This window comes from Melanostigma gelatinosum (assembly GCF_949748355.1).
Source record: "Melanostigma gelatinosum genome assembly, chromosome: 15".
Taxonomy (NCBI): domain Eukaryota; kingdom Metazoa; phylum Chordata; class Actinopteri; order Perciformes; family Zoarcidae; genus Melanostigma; species Melanostigma gelatinosum.
In genome coordinates, this window is record NC_136648.1 from 8,874,864 (window position 1) to 8,900,023 (window position 25,160).

Genomic DNA, 25,160 nt, shown 5'->3' on the forward strand with positions numbered 1-25,160 from the left:
TTGACCTGGTAAGTACAAATGTACTTCTTTTTCTCACATTCTGACTCCATATGTTTTGGTGTATCATATTTTTGAAATTTAAATTCATTTTTTTTTTGCATAAATAAGCTGCCATATACTATGCCTACCATTAGAAGGTAAGCTCGGTAATTTCGGTGAACTGAACCACATTTTCACGAAAAAAAGAAAGAAAAGTAGTTATGAAACAATAGTAATCCTTGCCATATAAAAGTACATTTTGCTATTTTGTTGCTGTCATAATTCTCGCCTCTTTCTCTCCCCCTCTGCGTGTGCATGCTTGCACAAAAACGCAGCAGCAGCTCCGATCTCACGCCTCTCTCTCCTATTTCCCGGTGAATACTGCCAGCTGCAACTTTTGTCACCGCACAGCTGCCGGTGGTTCCTCCACTCACACACACACGCACGCTGGTTTCATTAAAAGTCCAGAGAGAGGCAGCTGGATGATGTCATATCCGTGAAGAAGGGTCCCTGTAACCCACACGCAGCTAGGATTTTCGCTGCATGCATGCCCACAAACTTTTTCACTTTCTTGCAGTGACGACGTTTCTCCCCGCTGCCCACATGGCATGCGTGACGGGGACGAGTGGTTGGATGTGCCCCCCTCCTCCCCAGGAAGCCGTGTTTTCCACCAGCGCGTAGTGGACGAGGTGGCGCGAGCCGCACGGTCAGAAAACCTGCGTGAAAAACTGTTGTACCCGTCGCGGAGGAGGTGAGGAGGGAAACGTTGAAGCACCCGACAGAATGTGGTCGCTGTCCGTGGTCCTGAACCCGCTGCTGTTTCTGCTGCTGATCGGATACTGCCCTTCAGTGGTGAGTTTCTCTCAAAAAGAACTTCGACGCGAGCTAATAATGGCATGTCAACTTGTCGTTTAAAAGTTCCGTTGAATAATTAGGGTGGAGCATTGCGCAACGGTCGGTGAAGAACCAACAACAGAGAAAATGAGTGATTTCTGGTTCCTGGCATTTTTTTTGGCTGCTTCTTTGCTGTAGTCTCTGTCGGCTGTATGCGCTCCGGCATTGACAGTAATTAACACTCATATGCCAGAAATGTTTTGGGAAAATAGAAAATCTGAAATGATAAAGATCGAAATAAAGTGGTGGTAAAGGAAGAAGCAGCCTCACAGCACTGGTGTGTATTGCCTACATCAACCATAGCATTGCTATTGATCCTGGAGTACTGCCAGGCATATAACTCACATTTAAGGGATAGTTCAATCATTGTAAACAGTAAATAAATAAATAAAACATATTGCTGCAATGAATTATGTCTAAATCCCCCCCCAGACAGAGGAAGCTGCACTAAACATCTTGATACAGGCATATACTTACTTTCACTGAAATGTTGTGTGTCGTCTCATGTCATGTATTTTGTCGTGCTACTTTACTCTATTCTTTTAAAATGCAATGCTTTATAGAGAACTGTATCCTGCGCTTTACGAAATGGGAATGCATTTGGGAGCATTATAACAAATTAGGAAGAGCAGCTTGTAGATCACCAAGCCATTTGGGCGAGAACAATGGTCTATTAGGCTCATCACACCATGCAGAGTACGATCCCTGTGCCAGTGTCTTGATTGCAAAGCAGTGTCCTCGCATACTGTATCACCTTGCCATGATTGAAAGTGGTGTGCAGAATTAATGTTTCTCAATTGTTCACGAAAAAGAGGAAACGTTTACAGGTTACTGACAACTGAATAGAGATATGGTCAGAAAGTCTAAATGAACGGCAAAAACAAAGAAGAACCAGCTGTCGGAATTATGAGAGAAAACACTCTGTGCAGAGTTGGAGAACACATCTGGCTTGGCTGAGCTACAGATTCATTTTAATATGAGGAAATGTGATGATGAGAAGAGGGGGGGAAAGGAAGTGTGTCACTAAAGAGACAGTGGAGAAAGACCGTTTTAACATGGTAGTGAAACTGGCTTCTTTTTCGGAGCCTTTCACAGCAAAGTAAGGAAAAGAAGAGCTGCGGGTGGGTTTTTTTCTCCCTCTTTTATTCGATCCAGCTATGATGCTATGAGAGAGACTGATTGCAGCTACAGTCATGGTGCACCAAGCCGTCCAGTATCTCTCACTTCAACATACCACACTTGACCTCCAGATATTCCAATGCAATATCTATTGTTGAGCATGAGTTCAGAGGTGGTGCACAATGTCGAAAATAAGACTCTAATGGTGAGACTATGATATTCTATCTCCATGCCGATTATCTAACAATCGTATAAGGACCAATTTAGCGTCAGGGTATCAGTAGAATAAGCTTTAATTCCAAGATCGTAAACTTTACCAGCAACCAACAGCAAGGGGTACAAAGATCGGGCCTGTAGTGTTTTGATAACACCTGAAACTATTTTCTTACGATCTGATAACGGTAACATAAGAGAGTTGTGCAGGGAGAAAGAATGAAAGCTCAGAAGATTGATAGTGCCGAAGGTATTTTTGTCTTATTTTTTGAGTTCAGGATTTTAAAAAAAGCAAAAAGATGTGGCACAGGCGGTGTTAAAACCTAAATTAGAGATTAAATATTAAAAACAAATTTCTTCATTTCAAATAACCCATCCAAGGTTTGATCAGCCATTACGTTCTCAAAACGCAGGACTTGTCTACGTCTGTAATACAGTAAACCTACAAAGTGATTATGGTGAGCCAAAGTCTGAGCTTTCTTCCTGGCGGGACATCTTTGCCTGCTCAGAGGGGCCATGATCTTTCATGGCTGAGACCAAACACTCTTTAAACTGCTCAGGCTGACAGCTGAGGATGAATGGGAGAAGGAAAAGGACGCTTATGAAAACAGGGCACTCCTCTTTTTTTTTTACCCACAAGCTTCAAAGGCTTGCTGAGGCCTAAGTTCACGTTTCACATGTTATTCTCCAGCCAGATTGAGTTTTAGAAAGCAGAACAAACTCCAAATAATGATTTGGTTGTCTGCCAAAGACGCTGATAGTGCAGACAAATGTACCATCCGCAGACAACGGGTGCCAATATTTGGCTGGAGGCTGTGTTCATTTCCCATGCTGAAAATAAACAGCAGTATTCAAATAATACTGATGCCGTTTGTGTGTTTGATAGCTACCAACTTTTCCAGCACTTCAGGACACTTTGATCAATATTTGGAGCGGAAGTGGTTTTTATTATATTACAATATGCTGCATTGGCTCATGATGCATGACTTTATGTTCTTGAAGCTTTTTACTCTATCGCTTTGGAGCATACCGAGTGTAATGAAGAGTGGGAAAAGCTCCCACAAATCAGGTTTATCTGAGTCTCCCGGCAGGACTTTCAGTTAAGGCCTAGTGAGGAGGAACAGAGGAATTTCCGCACTTGGGTTATTCATCAAGGCCAGGAAGCACCATTTATTGTTGAAGAGGAAATTCACTGGCGACCATATACTGTGGAGCGATATATGAAAACAAAAGCAATGTATTCCTGCAAAGCCCAGACTCTTTAGAAGTCGGTGGAATCGGTTGCTGTTATAGTTTTGCGGGCACAAGGCAGAAGAATGGATTGACCCATGAGGACAAATAAGAAAACATAACAGCTGTGTGCTGTAATTTCCTGATAGTGACATCATCGCGGCTAAATCTCTTTGGTGTGTCTGCCTGTAGATATGTGGGCTGTGCATTTACAACTTGTGTTTCTGCATGCAGACCATCAGGCCAAAGGAGGGCTGGCAGGTTTACAGCTCAGCTCAAGATGCAGATGGGCGTTGTATCTGCACAGTGGTGGCACCTGAACAGAATCTGTGCTCCAGAGATGCCAAAGGCAGACAGCTCCGCCAGCTCCTGGAGAAGGTATGCGCGCATGGCAACACACGTTTCCGCTTTAGCGACGATGCCAATGACTCTTTAAACACACACATTTACTGTAAAGCAAACCAGCACAGCTAAATTCATACGACACATCACATTGATTTCTATCTTTATTCATGCTTCTTTGTTGCCCTAATCCTCAGAGAGGTTGCACCAGCCAGGTCCATAACCCTATTTTCCACTTCTGAATATATTACATGGATGACATCAGCTGAATGGCTGCGCTCCATCCTGCCTAAACAGAACTGTAGTGTTCCCCTTTTTTCACAAACATCCATTGAAGGCCACTGGTTGGTTATTGTCAGGCTGTAGGCTTTTCATTCGGAACATTATTTCTGTCAGAAAGTGGACTCTCATCAGAAAATCTGACTTTCGATAGTTTTTATTATTTTTTCCTATCCAGCACAATTTATTTTTTTTAAAGTTTATGAATTTTGAATCAATCAAACAAAAGTAGCTCTGAATAACCAATGTTGTGAATTGAAGTAGAAACATGACTTTCAATTCCAGACAAAATAGTTTTCTTTTTAAATGTGTTGTCTAGAAACATGAAAAATTGCACTTTCCTCAGTCACTATGCCTTATAAGGAAACATTGGTCTGGCCTACATTTTTATGTTGTATGCCAAAGGCTGTTTTCTGTCATTCACTGGGGCCTTTGATACTAATGTACTCAGCTGCCTCAGGGCTTCAGTGAGGCCATTTCAGAATCCCTCTACCGGAGCCAGAAAAGTATGCAGAACACAATGTATGAGTGTTGTGCCACTTTGCTAGCGATGTGCTCCAGTAGTGTTTGGTTAAAATTAGAGCCAAAGAGAAAAGAGAGACCGGACCACATGTCTTCTTGTTCACATGCCCCAAAACCACAGAGACACTATAATGTTTCTGTGTCAAATATCGACTCTGAAATGTATTATCAAACCAAGCAGATTCAATGGACACTTAAAAAACAGGACATTTTAACTGACAAAGTAGAATATATGTTTAAAAACTAAGAGAATGTTGCCATGTAACAGTTAGGTGTCCATGTAAAATCCATTCAAAGCTCTGTTCAGTTGACACATGGATGGTTAAAAGAGGTTAAAATGTTGATTTGCTCTTTGGGGATTTGGAGCATTGGCAGGCTACTGAACAGCTGAACATGGAGGACATTTTAATCTTGCAGTGGATGGAAAAATCAATGCTGCATGGTTTCATTCCTTTCAAAAGGTGCAGAACATGTCGCAGTCAATTGAGGTGCTGAACCTGCGGACGCAGAGGGACTTTCAGTACATCATGAGGATGGAGAGCCAGATCAAAGGACTGCGGTCAAAGTTTCGACAGCTCGAATCGGACAGGAAGACGCTCGGCAACAAAAACTTTCAGGTATATTTTTGTTTGAGGTTTACCGGTAACTTTGTGAGAAACATCACAAGAGAGTCTGTTCAAGGATCTCCGCCAAAGAAACCTCAGCAGCATCTGAATAGATTAACTTTAATTCTCGACTAGATCAATAAATGTCTACCAATGCCTGGCAAAGGACAAAATGGTCTTAAAAGTGTGACAGCCCCCGGGGTGGCAAGGGGGTTTCACGACAACACGGACCAATAAACACAACCAGTCGGTAGATAAATGGTGCAAGTGAGGTTTTTACTGAAGATAGAGAGTGGATAGAGGTAGGATAGACACTCAACAATACACTGTCCGCTTTCCAGAGGGATGGTCGGGGTTCACTTCCACGGTTCGGTGCACAACGGGTATTCCTCATACGGTCCAGGGCGCGGGCAGGAGCAGGGTAGTCGTACAGGCAGGGGTCGGGAGCCGGGCGGGTAGTCAGACGTTCCAGGGTGATCAAGGGGTAAGCCAGTTGTCTCCAATGCGTTTGCTGTGTCTCCGTCTCTTTCCACTCCTACTCTCTCTCCTCGTTTCCTGTGTCCGGGGCCCTTTTATAGTCCCCTCCTCCTCCTCCGATAGGGTGTGGTCGCTCCCTCGGCTCTCCTCCTCAGGTGTTGCTTGTTTGGGCTGATGGTGGTTTGGCGCTCTTTTCCACTCCCTGACATGGGGCTCCGCCTCCATGTCCGGCAATATCGTCCCTCTACCACTTCTCCTCTGAGGTTGCCCCTCCGGCTGCCACATACCCCCCCCCTTAAATCCGACCTGGGGGGAGGACTGCTCCAGGACCCTAGGGCGTCCCGTCTAGACAGGGCGTCCGCGTTTCCATGAGCGGCCCCGGATCTGTGGACAACAGAGAAAGCATATGGTTGAAGGGATAAAAACCAGCGTGTGACCCGGGCGTTATTGTCTTTTGACCGGGACATCCATACCAGGGGGGCGTGGTCCGTGACCAGGGTAAAGTGTCGTCCCAGCAGATAATATTTCAACTCCCCCAGAGCCCATTTGATGGCCAAACACTCCTTCTCGACCGTGGCGTATCTCGTTTCTCTCGGTAATAATTTTCTGCTTACGTATGTGATCGGGTGCTCCTCTCCATCCCTCAGCTGGGACAGGACGGCACCCACCCCGGTCTCGGAGGCATCTGTCTGTACCACCAATGGTTGCGTAAAGTCCGGGGTCACCAGCACTGGTTCAGAACAGAGTACTTCCTTCAGCTTCTCGAAGGCGTCCTCGGTCTCTGCCGTCCATACGATCCGATCTGGCAGCCGGTTTTTTGTTAGGTCCGTCAGGGGTGCTGCAAGAGCAGAGAACTGGGGAACAAACCGTCGATAGTAGCTAGCTAGCCCAATGAATGCTCGTACCTGTTTCTTTGTGCGGGGGCGGGGCCATTCCCGGATCGCCTCGACTTTCCCTACCTGGGGCTTGACGCAGCCGCGGCCGATGGTGTACCCCAGGTAGTCAGCTTCCCGGAGGCCGAGGCGACATTTCTTGGGGTTGGCTGTCAGCCCCGCCCCTCGCAGAGCTTTCAGGACGGCTTCCAGTCTTTGGAGGTGAGCCCCCCATTCCTCCCCGTGCACGACGATGTCGTCCAGATAGGCTGCCGCGTATTCTCGATGGGGACGTAGTACCTGGTCCATCAGTCTCTGGTACGTGGGGGGGGCTCCGTGGAGACCGAACGGCAGCCTCTTATAGTGGTACAGTCCCATGGGCGTAGTGAAGGCCGTTTTTTCCCTGTCTTCGGGGGCTACTGCCACTTGCCAGTAGCCTTTAGTCAAGTCGAGGGTGGTGATGTATCTGGCCCTCCCGATGCGCTCTATCATCTCGTCCACCCGGGGCATCGGGTAGGCATCGAATTTTGAGATGGCGTTGAGCTGCCTAAAGTCATTGCAGAACCTGACCGAGCCATCGGGTTTCGGAACCAACACTATAGGGCTGCACCACTCGCTCGTCGAGGGTTCGATGATGTCGGCCTCCAGCATACTCTGTACCTCCCTCTCTATCGCCCCCCGGCGGGCTTCGGGGATGCGGTACGGCCTTAGCTTCACCTTCTTCCCGGGCTCGGTGATTATCCGGTGTTGCACCAGTGTGGTGTATCCGGGGTCCGGGGAGAACACGTCCCGGAACCGATCCACCATTTCCCGGACGTCCTGCTTCTGCCGGGGGGTCAACTCTTCTCCCACGGGTACCTCGACTGGCTCCGTTTTTCCTGGGAGGGTAGAGAGAGAGAAACAGAGCATGGCATCCCTACGCACCCATTTCTTGAGCAGGTTCACATGATAAACCTTCGTCGGGTGCCTCCGACCTGGTTGCCGGACTCGGTAGTTTACCGGCCCCAATTTCTCCATTACTTCATACGGCCCCCTCCATCGGGCTAGAAACTTACATTCCGCCGTGGGTACCAGGACCAACACCCGATCCCCTGGGTTAAACACTCGGGGTTGGGTTCCCCGGTTGTACACGCGGGCTTGGGCCGCCTGTGCCTCGGCCATGTGTTCTCGGACGATGGGCCAGAGGGATGCCATCCTCACCCTCATCTCCTCGACGTGGTCCACCATGGTGCGGTAGGGGGAGGGTTGGTGTTCCCAGGCTTCTTTGGCCAGGTCGAGTAGCCCCCGGGGTCGTCGACCGTACAGGAGCTCGAAGGGCGAGAATCCGGTAGATGCCTGGGGCACCTCTCTGATGGAGAACATCAGGAAGGGTAGCAGTTGGTCCCAATTCTTCCCGTCCTGGTCCATGGTTTTTTTCAACATTTTCTTCAGTGTCTGGTTGAATCGTTCTACTAGTCCGTCCGTTTGGGGGTGATACACCGACGTCCTCAGTTGGGTCACCTTCAGCATGCCACACAGATCCTTCATGATCCTAGACATGAACGGGGTTCCTTGGTCGGTGAGAATCTCCTCCGGTATTCCGACCCTGGAAAACAACATCACCAGCTCCCTTGCAATGCCCTTGGTGGCCATAGAGCGTAGGGGAATGGCTTCGGGATACCGGGTGGCGTAATCCACTATCACCAGGATGTACCTGTGTCCCCGGTTGGTCTTGGGTAGGGGCCCCACTAGGTCCATCCCGATCCTGCTGAAGGGGACGGTGATGATCGGCAGGGGCACCAGCGGGTTTCTGTGATGGGGTTGTGGGGCCACTTGTTGACATTCGGGGCAGCTCCGGCAGTAATCCTCCACGGCTTTTTTTATTCCGGGCCAGTGGAACCTGGCCCTCACCCTTTCCAGGGTTTTCTCCACTCCTAGATGGGCACCTAAGATATGGGAGTGGGCTAACTGGAGGACAGAGGGTATGAAAGGACGTGGTACCAGTAACAACCTGAGGGGGGCCCCGTCCTTTATTACTACCTGGTAGAGGAGCCCGTTATAAATGGAGAAATGTGTGGGAGGGAGGTCTCTTACCCCGTCCAGTGGTCGTCCGTCTACGGCGGCCACCTGCCGAAGGGCGTGGGCTAGGTTGGGGTCCTCCAACTGGGCCGTCCCAAACCTCCCTGTGAGGGGCCCGGGTAAGATGGGCTCCTCCGGGTCCTGGGGGAACAGCCCGGCCAGCTCCTCTTCTTCGAGGGAGGGGGTATCTGCCTCCTCGGGGATGGGTGGCGCCTCTCCTTCGGGCTCACTGGGGCTGGAGGGTCCGTCGTTCTCGACGGCTGTGGCATATACGTCCTCGGGGTTGGGTTGGGTGGCCTCCACCAACGCCCGGGCCACGGCACTGGCGACTCCTTCCGATAGGGGATCGGTGGAGATCTCCTCCCCCAGCCCACAGATGGCTTTCTTCTTGGACTTTCGGTGAGGGGTCGTACCTGGTTTCACCACCAGGCTGCGCCACAGCTCCTGGAACACGGGCAGGTCTCGGCCGACCAGCACCTCTACGGGGAGTCCTTCCACTACTCCTGCAGTGCCGACGTATCTACCCCTCGTCGTGTATATTTCGAGGGCGGTGGTGGGGTATTCGCGGGTCTCCCCATGGATGCACGTGACCCCTCGGGTGCCGGTTAGGAGCGGGTACTGAGCAAACGTAGGTCTCACCAAGGTAATCGCGCTCCCGGAATCCACCATCGCGGAGGCGTCGCGGCCGTTTACTTTGACCGGGGTGAGGGGCATGAGGTCCTCGTGAGTGGCCCAGCATCCGGTAATCAGTCCGCATGGGCGACTCCCCTCACTGGCCGTGGTCATGGGTGCGTCCTGGCGGTGAGGACATTCCCATGCGATGTGCCCGATCTCGCCGCAGTGGTAGCACCTCCTCTCTTCCGGTCCACCCGCCGGCCGACGTCGGGGAAAGCCTGGGGGAAAGGAGGGAGACACATAGGTAGTTTCCTCCGTTCTCATCTTTTCTTTGCGGGTGGACCCCTCCACTTTCGGGTTTCTTCCCCCACGCACTAATGCTTGTGCTGCGTGGTAACCCTCCATGATCTCTACCAGTTCCTCGAGGTTGCGGGGGTTTCTCCGGCCGGCCAATTTTTTTGCCTCATACGGGAGGGATCTGAGGAATTTGTCCATGACGACACGATCGGTGGGCGACACCTCGGTGGGCTCTGCGTGCAGCCAGGCCGTCGTAATCCTCTTGATCTCATGCATCTGGGCTCGCGGAGAAAGGGAGGTGTCATATGTCCATTCATGAAATCGTTGTGCCTTTAGTACCAGCGTGACCCCGCATCGCTGTAACGCTTCCGCTTTCAACACCCGGAAGTCAACTTTTCCAGCGCGCTCTAAGTCCTGATACGTTACTTGCGTTTCGTTGATCAAAAAGGGGGCTATCAACTCAGCCCAGTGCTCTTCTGGCCATTTTTCCCGGAGTGCCGTTGTCTGGAATATCTGAAAAAATATTTCCACATCGTCAGCTGCCGTCTGCTTGAGAAGGAAGCGCGCTGGGTTGGCTTTCTCCACGGTACGTTGCTCCTGTTGTGTCTGTAACATGCCCTTGATGTCGCTTTGCATCGCCTCCGCGCGTTCGGTTTGTACCGCCATATACTGCTCCATGTGTACTTGCTGTTGGTATTGTTGTTGCTGCTGTGCTTGGAGGATTTGCATTTGTACTTGCATGGCTTGTTCGTGGCGTTTTTGGGTTTCCTGGTTGCTAGCGATTAGCCCCGCTAGCAGCTCTTGAAATGGCACCGGGGTGGCCATGCTTACTGGGTTGGTCGGTCTATCGGTCAGTGTTGCCAGAACCGGACTGTGCCCACATTCTCCACCAAATTGTGACAGCCCCCGGGGTGGCAAGGGGGTTTCACGACAACACGGACCAATAAACACAACCAGTCGGTAGATAAATGGTGCAAGTGAGGTTTTTACTGAAGATAGAGAGTGGATAGAGGTAGGATAGACACTCAACAATACACTGTCCGCTTTCCAGAGGGATGGTCGGGGTTCACTTCCACGGTTCGGTGCACAACGGGTATTCCTCATACGGTCCAGGGCGCGGGCAGGAGCAGGGTAGTCGTACAGGCAGGGGTCGGGAGCCGGGCGGGTAGTCAGACGTTCCAGGGTGATCAAGGGGTAAGCCAGTTGTCTCCAATGCGTTTGCTGTGTCTCCGTCTCTTTCCACTCCTACTCTCTCTCCTCGTTTCCTGTGTCCGGGGCCCTTTTATAGTCCCCTCCTCCTCCTCCGATAGGGTGTGGTCGCTCCCTCGGCTCTCCTCCTCAGGTGTTGCTTGTTTGGGCTGATGGTGGTTTGGCGCTCTTTTCCACTCCCTGACATGGGGCTCCGCCTCCATGTCCGGCAATATCGTCCCTCTACCACTTCTCCTCTGAGGTTGCCCCTCCGGCTGCCACAAAAGTTAGACAGGCTGTGAAGAAAGCCTCCAGCAGGGATTCTTAGAACTCATATCAGCCAGAGTAACAAGATCCTGATGGTTACATGAAGTGTTTCCATTTACAATTTGTTTAAAATTAAAAAAACAACATTTGGCAAAGAGTAATGTACTTTTTGCAGCAGTAGTCAAGTACAATATTTTAGTTTTTCAACGTAGTTACATAAACTCATCTGTTACGTTATGTTATACATGCTACTGCCTCTTCCTGTGACCCTCTCAACACCACTGTAAAAAAATATATTAAAAAATTGTTGGAAGAGGTGCGCGATACATCAAGTTTTTAATCTGACACCAAGTAATACCACGGTACGAATCGCCAACACTGATACCTCTCATGGAGAAGAACTTTGTATTTCCACAGAAAAGAGAGGATTACCATGTAATTTGACATTGTATAATTGGCCCCGACATTACACATCAATAATAATCGGGGCAATTACTGTAATGATTATTATCATCCATTTGTGAAATTAGTTTGGCTCTTACTAGAGTTTCTCCCTCCTCGCTCTTTCTCAAGATTAACTTTTGATTAACTTTTGATCTTTCCTCCAATTATTACAAAATAGTTTTTCAAGAAAACCAAATTTTCAATCAATGTTTTTTGTAATGATTAATCAGATCAATCAATGTTCTGCTTGGTTGAAGATGTTTCATCTTGCACCGTAAAACTCCCCCGGAACAGCTTCATCACAAACAAACTGAACTGTCTTTCTGCATTGAGAGATTTGCAAAGACAGGTATTTTGCAGTGGTGTATTTCTGCCGTTTTCTAGGAGCTAAAGGGAAAGATGGAGTCCCTGCAACCGCTGATACCCGTCCTGGAGCAATACAAGACAGATGCCAAGGTCATCTCCCAGTTCAAAGAGGAGATCAGGAACCTGTCTGCCGTGTTGATGGCCATGCAGGAGGAAATGGGAGCCTACGACTACGAGGAGCTGCAACAGAGGGTCCTAAACCTGGAAAATCGGCTCCACAACTGCATGAGCAAACTCAGTAAGTCCATCGCAGAACAAGCAGATTCAGGCACGGTGAGCCCAGATTATTTGATGGCAGAGGAATCACAAGCGCATTTCTTGCAGCTATCAGCAGATTGGCATTTTAGATAAAGAGCAGGGGACAGTAGAACTGCTACTGTTGAGAAATCCTCAAAGGACATTTTCCCAAGCTAGAGGTAAAAGGTGGTAGCATCGGGAAGCTGTGGCTGCTAAATAAAGCTAATACAGTGCAACATCCTGACTGTTAAGTATTATGTCTGTTCCTTTGCTTCACTTATTGATGTTTCATTTAGTTATACTCAACCAGTGGGCCTCAGTGCGCCATCAAGTTGGCCACAAAGGTAATGCCAAATGGTTGGATTCAATTTAAAATGTAATTATTTGGTCATTTACAAATGTAGGATTTTCTTTTACATCTAAATGTGCCCAAGAATTCAGCAGCACTAAAGCAACTATCTGGCTCACACACACTAAATGTACCGCATGACAGGATTCAAACAATGTTACTGGAAGTGAGACGTGAGGCGCAATTAAGTGTTCCGACATGCAATCAACACCAACTCCGTCTCCGGTAAATGTCTCTGCCCGTCTCTGTGATGTGATTTAATATAATGGAAACTCATCTTTTCCGAGTGACGTCATTAACGCTTCTGAAAGCTCTTTCACTGGGTGTTGGAGAAGCTGAAGGAGGTTCAATTCAACATCATATAGATAACTCCTCATTTTAACTTCACCATCAAACAGGACCTTTGACCAAAAGCTCAGGTCAAAACGGAGCGTCGCCCAGAAAGGTGCTTGCGGCCATTGATGACACGATGCTGTGGACATAATGCGCAAAAAATATATATATTGGAATTGTTCGAACCTTTGTGGTTTTTTTTTTTCCGAAAGAATATTCAAATGTTTTCTTTGGCCAGTTTCGACAGCCCTGAAGCAGAGTGTGTGCTCATTTGATTCTGCCTTCAGAGCAGCTTTGCCTCTGATAATGGTTTGCAGGACTAAACTCCAATTTGCCAACTGCCATGTTTTCAACACTGTCAAAGTGTCACCGTGAATAGCGAACATGTGAATGCAAATGATATGTGGCTGGAATTCTGCCTGCACTCGAGAGCATTACTACAGCATTCATAGTGTGTGAAGCTTTGATGGATTAGGTAAAATAGCGGTGAAATACTTAATAGGGAATACTGTCAGTTGATACACTGAAAGTGTCTGGCAATATGAATTAAATGCAGCTTCCTAAAATATTTAACTATCTGGGATAAACGGTCGCCAAGCTCAGACACATGGGAAGAGTTTTTCTCGTTTTTTTGTGGCAGCTTCTCTGGTGTTGGGATGTGGCAGGAGCGTGTTTGGTTGTCAGCAAGTATGAAAACGAAATGATTGACATTAATAAAGTTATTAGAATCAAGAAGATTATTAACAAATATTAATAATAACAGGGCACCACCCTGAGATCAGGGACCAACAACTAAACTACATATTAAGTCTCAAAATGAGTGTTCACTCAAAATGTCAACAGTCAAAGTATTTAAATAGCAACAATACTGATCGAGCCAATACTATCTAAAACTAACACCAACTACTGTACAATTACAAGCCGATATCTAAACTCAAACAATCATGGCAAAATGGCGGGGCAGAGACAAAACTACCGAAATGACGGATGTAGTCTCCTACGTAATTATGCTACGCGAAACTACAAAAATGGCGTAATGAGGCACACAATAGCGGCCGAGTTTACACACCACTTGCGTCTGTGATGAGTAGCACAACTTATATCTGTGTACGTGTGTGTGTACGTGTACGTGTGTGTGTACGTGTGTGTGTGTGTGTGTGTGTGTGTGTGTGTGTGTGTGTGTGTTCGTTAAACGAAGGAAAAACACTCAAAGCAACGCAGATCCTCACCGCTGCAGTAAGATACACAAACTGTTACCTTATCACACAGAGACCCAACTGGCGAATTCAGAATTGACAGCCGCGGCACTGGTCTTTTAACTGATAATGTTACAGTTACATACCGTAAAATTAAACACATTAACATTACAGTAAACTTAAAACAAAACAAACAAGTTAATAAACACGCTATGACCCATCTCTGCCTGGACACAATCCTCTTACTCCGAGATGGCTTTGTGGTGATCGATGTGGTTCTTCGAATTTCTGTTTTCAATTCGGGATCCGGAACTTCACTTGTCCGGTAAAGCTGCGCTGCGATAAATCCTCCGTATGGCAGCGGGAATTTTTCGGAAGTTATGGGAATTTTCTTCCTTACGACCGGCAAATGTCGACTTTAACGGGAAGAGAGCGGGGTAAATCAGTTGTCCTTCTCTTCCTCTGAAGATCTCAAATCCTCCTTCTGCAGGTTAAAGTTGGCAGAGTACTACTGTCTATTATTCATCCAGTGAAATTAAGACGACACGATAACCCCCGTGGTGCCCATGGCCCTCGTCCAATGAGACCTCAGTGTTGAGTTTGTACCAAAAATCCCACATAGCTGAGATTTAACGTCTGGTGTGGTTAAACTCAAATCAGGATGTTGAACTGCCAGGAAGAAGTCCCAACACTGGTTATCCTCTTTGTTTCTATAAAAGAGAAAAGCACATGGCATGTGTCCAGATGATGAGCACAAACAGTCCAGATCTAGAACTTTTTTGTTTTTCCGTTTGCCACACATTGTATTTGTTCCAGAATTACCATCATAACACTGGCTGTAGTTGTATCATGTGGAGCTGCAGCAGTTTGTGCTGTATGTGACCAAAGCTGTGTGATGTGTCCACAGCATGTGGCAAGCTAATGAAGATCACTGGGCCGCTGACTGTGAAAACTTCAGGGACCAGATTTGGAGCCTGGATGACGGACCCACAGGCGTCTCCCAAAAACAACCGGGTGAGCCGAGCTAATGGTCTTTTGCTGTATGTCGCGAGCCTTTGAAGCAACGCCGGGGAAATTTAATCATTTACATACAACTGCTTCCCCCTCCTGCTGTTCACTGGGGAGAGATTTGTTGACTTTTAATATTATACTCACTGAAGTTTGTTGTACACTTTTACTGCCGGTATCAAACATAAATGTTGATGTCCCTCTCTGGACATTTTGGGCATTCTTTTAAAGGAAGGGGAAAAGTCACCCAACACAGTGCCTTCGTCAGCGTGTTTAACAGGAGAGGTAAAAAGCACAGCCGTTGCACACTTTGTCAATTATCCCCTGAGCACTGGACACATTAATGGCCAGCTTTTTAAAGGATGCTGCACCTTAAACCTAGATATTTAAAAATAAAAGTACACAACAAACTGTTACTTAAAAACCACCGCGCAAACTAGCAGAGTTGACAAGATGAACGTTTACTTCCGGTAATCAGGGTCAAGTTGCTCTTCAAGTTGAAGAAGTGTCAGCGAAAGGAAGAAGCTTGTATTTAGTCAGGCATACCACTGCTTACAGTTTGCTGATTTAGTTATTTGTTGACATCCATGTGTCACACCAACTCTAACTAGCGGTCTTCTTCTGCCTTTTGCTGACACTTTGCCCGGCGTCTTGGCTGTTCCTACCATCAACTGTGAGTCAGTGTGATGGCATGAAGCAGGAATTTGCATTGCGTCACCTGCCTGCTCGACGGCGAACAGATACAGATAAAAAAATATCGACAGACGGATACAAACATAACCGTTGCTTTTCAAAACATTGCTCCATCGAACCGATTGACTTTTGGTCAAAAACACCACAGCAGATCTTACACCGGTTAGCAATATTAAAATACTACAAAAATACAAAACTATCTTTTATGAAACAACTATATAAACTCTCAAATACTAAAATCTTCATTGGGATGCAGTATTCTGAGATGATAAATCCAAAAGGCCTTTTTCTCTTTCCTAGGGTAGTTAAAGTTGCGCTCCCTTGGTCCCAATTTGACCTTATCAATACCAATTTAAATCATTGAACTCGGCCTACAACGACTGTCTGGGTCTTTTTATTTCCACTTTTATGGAGCTCCTGTATTCTTTCATCCTCTTTTTTTTTTTGAATGAAAGCTCCATCTCATATACCTTTTCATGGACATCGATACAGTTTTTTGTTTTACGGGTGGTTATTATTTCACAGGAACGTTGTCTGTACTTATTTGTCCTCAGATCTGGTACATGGACAGCTACACCAACAACAAGATAGTGAAAGAGTATAAATCCTTAGCTGATTTTGTGGCAGGAGTCGAGTCGAGAACCTACAACCTGCCTTTCAAATGGGCTGGCACCGACCATGTGGTGTACAATGGCTCTCTGTACTACAACAAGATGCAGAGCAACATCATAGTGAGGTACAGCTTCGAGACGGGCCGCGTGGTCACCCAGAGGGCTCTAGAGTCAGCGGGGTTCCATAACGTCTACCCCTACACGTGGGGAGGCTTCTCCGACATCGATATCATGGCGGACGAGCTGGGCCTGTGGGCAGTGTACGCCACCAACCAAAACGCTGGGAACATAGTCATCAGCCAGCTGAACCTGGACACGCTCCAGATCCTCAACACGTGGAACACAGAGTACTCAAAGAGGAACGCTGGCGAGTCTTTTATGATCTGTGGGACGCTCTACATCACTAACTCCCACCTGACCGGCGCCAAGGTGTACTATGCTTACTCCACTAAAACCTCCACGTACGAGTACACAGACATTCCCTTTCATAACCAGTACTTCCACATGTCTATGTTGGACTACAATGCCAGGGACCGCGCACTCTACGGCTGGAACAACGGCCACCAGGTCCTTTTTAATGTAACACTTTTCCACATCATCAAAACTGAGGACGGCTCTTAAGCCGTGGCACATGCTGTACAAGTGATAGGAAAACATGGGGAAAATAGACGGTTGCATCTGAATGTTCTAATTAATGTATTCATTTATTCATCCATTTATTTATTTTTCTATTTATCCATTCATTTATCTATTTATTTATTTAAGTATTGATGTAATTTCCCCAATTAGTTTTGGGCATTTTACACAAATTTATTTACCAACATCTTGCAATTTGCTACTTTCATACGAGGAGTTAACTAATTATGATCTTCTCCATGTGGAAACACAGTAGTTTCTCAGTAGAATGCATCTCTGCCAGGTGTGTCTGCAGCAACCACTGTTGTATTGTGTGATTGAATGAATACAACTCACAATTGGCTTGGCGTTTTTAGAAAGTGTGAGTCACTGCAACCATAAGGTCTTTCAGCATCCAGCCATAACTGGGCACCCAAAATATGATGCAGTTTTGCTGCAGCAAAATGCAAGATTAGCCGTGGACAGACACAGGGGTGCACGCTCACTCTCACACACAGGCCCTCATGCACACACACACACACACACACACACTAGCAATCGCACGATCCTCCTGGCGGAGATAATCAATGGACGCACAAAATGAAAACATATAAATGTCTATTATGACACATATTGCAGGTAACACAATTTAATAATGGCACTTTAACTTAGTCACTTTTAGAAACACTGAACAATGAACAGCCTGTCATTTCTACAGTTCCCTTTTCTCTGTAATACGAAAGGTTCATTTTAATCATGGTTTTCTCATTCCGTGTTATAATATTCATGGTCCCTAATGTCGTCATACTTTGACCGTGTTCACTCATTGTTCGTTTTGTTTCCATTCTTTCCTCGCCATTTATTCATCATCTGCTATTTTATTCCTGCCTTTCACTTCCTCCATTTAGCTTTCAATTCATCACTGTACTCTTTTCCTTTCAAAAGATTTTGCACTTGGCCTTGTACAAGACAATAGCAAATGTGGTGAACCACAATGCACCTGTATAGTTACTGTACTTTGCTTTCTTGTGTCTATGAGGATTCTCAGTCATCCAGGTCACAGGATGTCTTGAAGTACTAAGTCAAAGTATTTCAGCAAACAGCAAAACTGGTTGCCTTTAACTTAGTACTTTGAGATATTAGCTTTTTTTGTAACTTCAGCAACAGCTTGTATGCCTTATTCAGTGCAGTACGTTCTGTGAACCTAAGGATGACAGCTCTCGTGCATGAATGTTGGCGATCCAAATAGCATTTACTGTCCTGTAACTGTATACCTGTGTATTTTGTATCTGCGCAACATCCCATTCTCCTTTTCTCTAGCTGTATTAATGGTCCGTTTATACAGACAGCAGTAGATCACTTTAATAGACAACAATTTGTGTAAATAAGAAGTTACACATAAGCAAAATAAAAATATTGTTTTCATTAAGTCAGTGTTCTGCGTATTTGTGTTCTCAGGATAAGAGCTTAGTAAATTTGTTCAAGACCTTTCTGCAACCAAGAGGGACCACTGAAATGCCTCCGACATGAAGTTGCACTGCGGTATGATTTAATCTGACGTCACTTTAAATTACAGGCTGACTGCAACAATGATTTTCTGCCAAAAATGTTATTTCATTGTCCTCTGAAAAGGAGAAAGTGGCTGAGGTTATTTCTCATTTCCTGCATTATAGCTGACTTATTTTACATAGCTGTAACCTTTTGTCAGAGATTTTATCACATTAAGAGATATTGTTCTCCTGGTTACTGTCAGTCCATGGCAGAAGAAGTACTCAATTTTGATTGCTTTAAATACTGCTATGTAGCTTGTGAATTTCATCTAATATTAATATATTTGAACTGTTAATCATATCTTCTATTTATTGATCTGAATCTGCAAAGTGAATCGTAACTAAACTTGTGAAATAAACATATTACTAAATTAAAATGTAAATATATTTAATTCCAGTGCAATAGTAAATGTACTTCTATATTTTCCACCACTTCTTTCCGTAAGGAAGAGAGCAGCGTGTCTGAGCTCCAAGAGTCACTTTCTACTCAATGACAACAGCTCATAAAAGCTTCACTCGTTGGTTTGTTGGCTTGATTGGGTTCTGAGGACTGATTGTAACCTTTTATTTGGTGAAGAACGTCTAAATATACTGGCATGAATAGTGCAACAATGTTATAGAGTATATATTATGTAGTCATATTGACAGTTGTCGATTCCCTCACATTTGAGCCGTCATAAAAAGCGAAATGTTGCAGCTGTTGATGTTGACTTCTTGAAGGTGCTCAGAAGGAAGGACCCAATGGGGCAGTAAAAACAAAATAATGCAGGTGAAAATGAGTGCATGTACACAGAGAAAAAGGTATTTGGAGCCCTGCTATTGGTGGCTGACTAACCTCTTAACTCACCAACTCAAATTTGAACAAAAAAACAACAATAGTTTCTCACTTGATTCTAGAAATGCTCGTCAAATAAAAGGAGTTCATGTGCTGTGCAGACAAGTGAAATGATCTCGCCGTATCTTGTTCCATCTGTTCTAAAATAAGCATCATTAATGTAAGATGAAGAGACAGCAAGATAACAATGTGGTCAACAACGAGATTCTCAAACACCATTTTCTCAAATCCAAGAACAAATGTGAATGGAGGCAAATGCAATTCTCCATCAGCCAGATTTGACACCGATTTGACAGAGGTATGCATGCATTCACACACGTATATGGACACACTGACCACTCGCAGCTCAGTCTCTGACAGGCTCGGTGCTCTCCTCCAGGTCAGATCAATGCAGGTCAGCCAGACAGGAAGCATCTTAAAAAGGACACAGTGTGCACATTTCACTAAGTAGCACAAGTTTGCTCAGCAGCTACCGGTGCTTCATATTTCTTCTGTAAATTTCTCACAGGCATCAGACATTTGACTCTATTTGCTGTGAACAGGTATATTTAACATGATCTGAATATATTTTAGTTAACTTGTCTTCCTTTATGAAACACAGTGAAGATTTTTTCAAGTGTTAAACTTTTTTAATTTATAACTTTCTTTTGTTATCGATCGCAGGTCACTGAATATAATCAAATCAATGGGGGTTTTTTTTTGGCAGACTTTATGGTGTAAGCAAATAGCGTATTGTTTTCCAAGGAATTGATCAAACAATGTGGTGATGAAACTTGGGATTTACAATCCTAGTTTTTGCAGAAGCACCCTGAACACTTTGAGTTAAACAAACTGCAACTCAAGAGTAGAAAAGTGTCCAATATCATTTGTCTTTTCCCCCATTTTCCAATCAGCTGAAATGGGAGTGCCGCTCATTTTGTGGTTGCAACAATCACAAAAAAAGAAATTCAGCAAGCTGCTCTTTTTTATGTCTGATCAGGGCCTTGCCCATAATCATCCAATGAGTATCCACTGGGTACCTTTATGCGTCATTGTTACCGAATAAACTCTAACATCTGCAAACCAACAATGTCCTCAGTGACCTCGGCTGTCAGTCCAGCTTTGCCCACAAAAAAAAGATTCAAATAAAATATGTTCAGCACAACGGGAAATGTGAAATATCCTTTTCGCTGGAAGTATATTTCTGATCATTTTGATTACAGCATGCGATGCTACAAATCATCCTGACAGCTGGGAGCTAAAACTCATAAATATCACCATATCACTGTGTGTTAAAGGAGGATTCAAACAATCCTTGCTGTACTTACACAAGCTCCAAAGACGAGGAGGAGACACAGAGAAGGGAAAAGAGCAGGGACACAGATCTTTCGGCATTCGGATGGATGGCATTATGTTGACAGAAATATGGGGAACAAAGAAACACAAAAAAATGACATCCTTGAGAAACTGTATATTTTCAAAAGCAATTTGTTCAATTCCCGTGTTAATTTCCAACCTCACAAAACAAAGCAGTTGCTTTTAAGCATCGATTCGGTTTCAATCTCGTCAGGTGTCTTCTTATGCAATCGAGGCACGTATGAGGGCGGGAAACAGTTTGAGAACTCAAGATAGAGCCACAGACTGATGTCCGATGTCTCTAAAACAAGTCAACTGCGGTGATTGAACTCATTAAAGTTAACAGCTATTGGTGGCGGGGAACACTTTACATTTAAAGCAGCACTATAACAAGAGTTTAGCCTCCATCAAAGGCCTCCCTTTGCATGTCACACTTTATTATTAAGTTAAATGGAAATTGTAATGCGATTGCTCCGATACTTTAACAAATGACATTGTTGTTTGCAGTTTGAGAATCAACCAAATCTCTTCACCAAATCTTGCTTCACTGCAATATTTGTTTGCGGTACATGGTTGGGCTTTTATGAACACAGTGTTGGGTAAATAAGTACAGAGGTACCTGGAGACAACATTATCAAATACTGAATACACCGCGAGCCTGCCTCTAAAGTTTGAGAGATGCAACAATAGAATAGACACTTCTTGAACAAACAAACATTCGAAAAAGGACTCGGCAGCGACTCAATTGCAGCCAACACTTTCCCTCATGCACAACATACTGAACCCAGAGGCAGGGGGTATCGTCTGAGATATTTCATGGCGGGGTTGTGAAAATATAAACTGGAATACTTTTTCTGAACTCATCAGGTTTTGACATCAACTTTGGGAGAAACTATCATCGTCTGTCGTTGGATAGAGATAGATGGAGGCAGATAGCTGAAGAGATAGAGAGCTAGAGATGTCGTCCTTCCTCACCACTTGTTCCCAGGTTTGCATTTCTGGATTTTGGCTGCACTCCTCTGCAATCGTCCCTTATCTGTGTGCACAGCAGCTAAGGGTGTGTCTCTCTGAATGAATGGGCTCAATAAACCTGTCACAGCCCAGACTTGTTGACTGTGCATGGACTCGGGTTACAGTGATCCATCCTTTTTATTAGCTCCAGTATGGCTACAGATTTACAATGTGATGTTCTGCTCACACATGACAATGCCATTAAAACACAAAGTCACTTATTATAGTACATTTGTTCTGCTCAGTTGTTGTTGCTCTCAGTACTTTGAATTGTAGAATGCAACAGTATACCTTCTTGTATTCATTTTCAAACAGAGTCATTGCCTATTACTGCAGGGTTGTCATCTCATCATCGACCACGCAACTACTGATACTTGAGACCTTGTAGTCATTGTAGGGGTTTATTTATAAGGTATCCATGATCTGAATGTACTGTAAAGAAAAGATGATTGAACAATGTTGTCACTTCCAAATTGACTTTTTTGGTCTGCTATACAATATACATGAATACAGCTAACTCCCACAGATTCCTTGTGACCAAACCAACAATACAGTCCTTTATATAGACAGCCTGTGCATACAGCTGATCGGTATAGCCCCACTACACTTTAACAAGAGAAGAGGACGAAAGTCAGATAATTCAACAAATGAATTTGGCTGTAAATAAATAAAAAGAGCGACGGCAACCTCAGCGTGTGGATCAAACAATATTAGGCTACAGAAATGAAATAAGCCGACACTTCTTGTGAAATTAACAGCAGAATAAAACACCAGCAAAGCAGACAGCAACGACATGTAAACAATAAAAGAAACTGCAGCCACACACACATTACAGTTTTTGCACAGCGTGGAGAACACAAGCGCGCAACGCTAACAAGCAACGGTGACGTTCTCCTCTGGACATTGACTCACGTGGGCTTCTGTACAGACGTAACGGGCTACTTGTACGTGTCACACCTCTTTATACCACATACTTTTACTCCACTGGAAGGCTTTAGTACTTTTTAGTACTGGGATTCAGTTTTAAGATGTTTACATGCAAGACTTTATACAATACGATACTTTTTTATGAATGAAACTACTATACCTAACAATATAATATATAGAAGTAAAGATTAAACTGTTATTAATTGACAGAAAATGAATGGCTTATTTATTTTTTTGGACAATGACGAATTCGTTCCGGCTACTCAAATGTCAGGATTTATTGCTTCTCCGAGTAATTATTTTAATACATTTAGTTTATAATATTTCCGAGGTTTGGACTGTCGGTTGGATAAAACAAACATTGCGAAATAGTCACTGCTTTCTGAAATGTCTCATTCCTTGATAATTTTCAATGCCTAAAATATGAATGTAAAATCGAGTCACTTATTAGGTCAACTATCAGCCTTTTTCAGCGATCGTGGTAAATTGAGGTTGATAAATGATAAAGGTCGATAGAGGTCCTGGGTGGATCATTAAGGGAGTTAGCTTCCACAGCTGTCGGGACAGATGCACCAAGATCATTGACTGACAGCTGAACATGTCGAAGCGTAAACAAACAGGCCCCTCTTACAGATTAACTTTCCACCGCTCAAGCCTCAGAGATTGACCTGTTCCAAGGACTGGCGAGGCCATGGTGTGGGCATTGTAAGATATTGGATCGAGGAAAGAGCTCCCAGGGTTGAGAGAGAAAGAGCATGATAAAACAAATAAATATATATATATATATATATATATATATATATATATATATAGTTTCATTACATTCAGTAGTCAGTTTTCTTAAAAATTCAAACACTCTGAATAAGTAGAAAAGGTGATTGGGCTTGCTATGATTTAAGTAAAAAACACTGATCAGATAACATACGGAGGTCCACTCAAGCAAGAAGATTGCTTTTTGTTTTATGGTGATACAAGTTTAGAATTTAGAAAATAGCAGATAGTGGAGGTATTGTTGGCATTCCCTATGCTCATAGAGTTTTAAAGTGAAATCTTTTGTAGTATTGTATTTGTGTAATAGTTTTTAATCATTACATTACTGGCTCTCTCTCTTCATAAGTCCACCAACACCTCTACATCTCAATAATTAACGTGACGCAGCTCGTTTGTTCAGACACAAGTAGAAATGTAAAAGCTAGAATTTCTAGTTTTAAGGGATATTTTAGATTTGTGGACAGGACCAGCTGTTCCAACTACTTCTAATCGTTGTGCTAAGCTAAGCTAATTATCTCCTGGCTCAGGCTTCACCGGCTCCTTCATGTACAGATATGAGAGTAGTATTAATCTTCTTAGTTAAAGGTTAAGTGGACTGTAGGATTTGGCGACCGTGAATGGTCCTATCTAGAGCCAGTGTTTGGTTTGTCCATTCTGGGCTACTGTAGAAACATGGAGGCCAGCTCTGTGAAGAGGCTCCGTATGTAGACATAAGCAGCTCATGCTAAGGAAACCAAAACACAATGATTCTTATTTTCAGCTGATTATACTCATACTCACGGTAACTTTAACTCTGGCCCAGAAAGCCTACTTTCCAAAATGAGTAACTATTCCTTTTTACAGAGTCAACGGTGAAGGTTTTCTCTTCAAGCGTACCGTTTTTTTCATCACAACATTGTTAGCATTGTTAATTCGACCAGGAAAATAGCACTTTGTATGAGTCACGGATGCAGTAGAAGTCGACAGTGACCTGCAACAAATTGCAGGCAGTCAACCTTATTGTGTTCGACATTAAGGGCTAACAGCGAGGAAGGCACCACCTTCATTACACTCAGCTACTGCAGCAGGTTAGGAGGAACACACCAGTAAGAGCATGGCGCTGAGGTGCTGCGAGGAAGCTAATGAATGTATTTGTCATATCTCTAATGGCTCACTATATCACCACAGCACCTTGGCTTTTGGGATTTATGGAAATCATGACTGCAGAAAAGTTAATGCATTCTGTTTCATTTTTTTTTTTTCTGTTTCTGAGACAGCTTGAGAGAACATTGAATTGAAGGAAGTTTTTTTTTTTTCCTGAGCCAAACTTGTGAAAACCTTGACAATGTGCCACAGTAAATGATAGCCTAAAACACAGTTAGGAAGTTGGAATTCACACCAGCAAGTGTGCAGGAATGGCAAACTAATAAGCCAGCTCTGCTATTGATTAGAACCGGCTTATTTTAGTCCCTGAGGCCCACATGAGCCCACACACCCACACCAACAATATATCAGCCTACTCTCAAGTTATGTTGAGATGTCGCTCCTGATTAAAACTCCGGAAACTTTTTATTCTACTTTCCTTCTTTCTTTCTTTTTTGACTCACAAATCGAATCCAGCAGCAGAACTTCATCTTCTTCTATCTACAATATGCACTCAAAATGCAAATGACCATGTGTCTCGGATTCGGGCGAGTACAGAGCACAACCGAAGAAGTTAAAGGCAAGTGTTCACGAGCGATACAGTATATATACGAAGATCAATCAAGAAATTATAGTAATTAGTCCACAAATTAATATGTTGCACTGCTGCTCCCCTCTGTGATCAATTTCCCACAAATTCCCAAGGGACATGCGTTTTTTTTCGTCTGTTGATCAACTCCAGTGGGATTCCTGAAGTGTGTACAAACCAGCAGCATTTGTCTTTTACATGTTTTTGGAGT

General features: G+C 44.6%; 1 protein-coding gene across 1 annotated transcript; it reads left to right on the top strand.

Moving 5' to 3' along the window:
- The first annotated feature begins 522 nt into the window (after window positions 1–522).
- Window positions 523–18,169, top strand: LOC306789537 (noelin-3-like). The gene is made up of 6 exons (XM_079285525.1): window positions 523–831; window positions 3,670–3,813; window positions 5,040–5,195; window positions 11,786–12,005; window positions 14,790–14,896; window positions 16,138–18,169. Exons 1-6 carry the CDS (start codon window positions 763–765, stop codon window positions 16,813–16,815), a joined length of 1,374 nt encoding a protein of 457 aa, XP_079141651.1. The 5' UTR covers window positions 523–762; the 3' UTR covers window positions 16,816–18,169.
- The last annotated feature ends 6,991 nt before the right edge of the window (window positions 18,170–25,160 follow it).